Source organism: Cucurbita pepo, unplaced genomic scaffold (genome assembly GCF_002806865.2).
Source record: "Cucurbita pepo subsp. pepo cultivar mu-cu-16 unplaced genomic scaffold, ASM280686v2 Cp4.1_scaffold000853, whole genome shotgun sequence".
Taxonomy (NCBI): Eukaryota; Viridiplantae; Streptophyta; class Magnoliopsida; order Cucurbitales; family Cucurbitaceae; genus Cucurbita; species Cucurbita pepo.
Genome location: NW_019647062.1, coordinates 8,053 through 10,287, shown reverse-complemented (window position 1 = coordinate 10,287; position 2,235 = coordinate 8,053). Strand labels below are relative to the sequence as shown.

At 38.6% G+C, this 2,235-nt stretch overlaps 1 protein-coding gene across 1 annotated transcript; it reads left to right on the top strand.

Moving 5' to 3' along the window:
- Positions 1-467: 467 nt before the first annotated feature.
- LOC111785934 (early nodulin-like protein 3) lies at positions 468-1,422 on the top strand. Its single transcript, XM_023666312.1, has 2 exons — positions 468-759; positions 848-1,422. The coding sequence occupies exons 1-2, from the start codon at positions 573-575 to the stop codon at positions 1,255-1,257; spliced, it is 597 nt and encodes a 198-aa protein (XP_023522080.1). The 5' UTR covers positions 468-572; the 3' UTR covers positions 1,258-1,422.
- Positions 1,423-2,235: the final 813 nt, after the last annotated feature.

Below are 2,235 nucleotides of genomic sequence, written 5' to 3'. Positions count from 1 at the left end.
ATAATAATAACTTTAGATTCGGAACCAATTTGATTTTCGAAAATTATGAACCAACTAAACCCATAAAATTTTCAATTATTTAAACCCAATTTAATCCAAATAAATTCATTATTGGACGGAAACTCTAAGAATTGAGTTGAATTGATGGAATCTTGGATCCAAAGGGTTAGAAATGTGAGAGATTCTTGATCCCACCCTTCCTCATAGTCATCCCTACAATCATTAGTAATTAGTACCAAATGAAACCCAAGGGAGTGATTTAGAAAGCTAGGAATCAAAGTGTGACAGCCTTAAACCCAAACAAGAAGACATGAATATTCTTGGAAATAAATTAAAGGGAAAGCACTCCCACTATCCAAGTTTTTGACGTATTCCCCAACCCCATCATAACGCAAAAATATATGCTTTATTTGTAGAGGAAGCCAACCCCATATGAAAAAGCAAAACTTTGCCTACAAAACCTGCTCTCCGCCTTCCCTTACCTTTGCAAAACAATAAGTCGAGAGCCCACTATTTCTTCTTCTTCTTCTTCTTCTTCTTCTTCTTCTTCTTCTTCTACTTGTTGCTGCGCGATGGCTAAGAAGAGCAGTTTTGCAGTGACCATTTTTGGGGTATTGCTGCTATTGGTGCAAAGTGCTTGCGGAGTTGAGTATCAAGTGGGAGGATCAAAGGGCATTTGGGGCGTTCCTTCTGACCCTAATGCTCAGAGTTTGAACCAATGGGCTGAATCTCGTAGATTCCAAATGGGTGATTCCATAGGTAATGTTAATTAAACAATGGTTTGATATTGTCCACTTTGAACATAAGCTCTCGTTCACGTGGAACTTATATGTTATTAATGGTGCAGTGTTCAACTACCAAAGTGGGCAAGACTCGGTGCTGTTAGTGAACCAAGATGACTACAATAACTGTCATACAGAATCGCCCATAAAGCACTTTTCAGATGGCCACACCATCATCAAGTTTGAAAAATCTGGCCCTCACTACTTCATAAGTGGTATCAAAGACAATTGCCTCAAGAATGAGAAATTGGTGGTGGTTGTATTGGCTGATAGAACCAAGCAATACTCTTCTCCGCCACCCGCTCCGGTCGAGGAACCACAATCTCCTCCGCCCGAAGCTCCGGCCCAGATGAACCCAACCCCGTCGCCAACCGCCGAGGGGCCTCCTTCCAATGCAGCATCATCTTCTACATCAATCATCAGCTTCTTTTTGGGCTTAACTGGAATGGTTGCAACTTCCATGATTCTTTTGTAATTACATAATAATTTAGGGTTTGTATAATGGGTTTGCATTATTTTTTCCTTTTAACATGGTTTGTGGTCATGCTGTGTGGTGGATTGTTTGATTCTTTTGAGAGTGAATAATTGGTGTCTTGTTTGTCTGTGTAATTACCCAAATAAATGGATTTTCTAAGTTAAATATTCATATTTTAATCTACATGCCTTAATTCACGACTTTTAAAAAAATTAAAACAGATTCAGGAGATATTATTTGTTCGAGTCCCACTATTGATATCATATATTTGAGAAAACTAAAAGTAAAGTCACGAGAGCTTATACTCAAAATGATAATATCATACCATTATAGAGATTCGTCGTTACTACTAAGTAACAAAAATGATTTGGGCTCGGGATATACATGTAAGTGAAGAAGGAAAGGGCTAACCAAAATAATTGATAGCCATGGATACAGGAACCAAGCAAAGGCCAATGTTCTTGAGCCCTGTGCTACAATTATTATCCCTCCCCACAAAACCCACTTCAATTCTATCTTCAACTTCCCCAAATTCCTCAATTTCTTTCCCCTACAAAATCAAAACCCCAAAATCACAGTTAAAATTGCATCAAAGAATGGATTTTTAATGTAAAAACACTAAAAAATTACAAACCTTGTGTTTTGTTTGATTGATCATGGCACTGAGCTGCTGCTGCTTCTTTTGCTTGGAGCTAAGCCCATCCATCTGATTCAAAACACAAAACCCAGTTTAAAAAAAAGTGTAAGCAAAAGTTTTGGATGATAATTTATATAGCTGAGAATGTAATGTACGTCGGAAATTATGGAAGGATGAGGCGGAGAAGTTGCAGTGTCTTGGAGATCGTCGTCATCGGAGGAAGAAAAGACGGCGGCGTTTTGAAAGTGATATGAAATTGTTTTAGAGTGGTCGAATAAGAGGAGGTCGTCCATGGAGGAAGTCCAACTACTTTGATCTTGATCCACCTGCTTCTGGGTGCA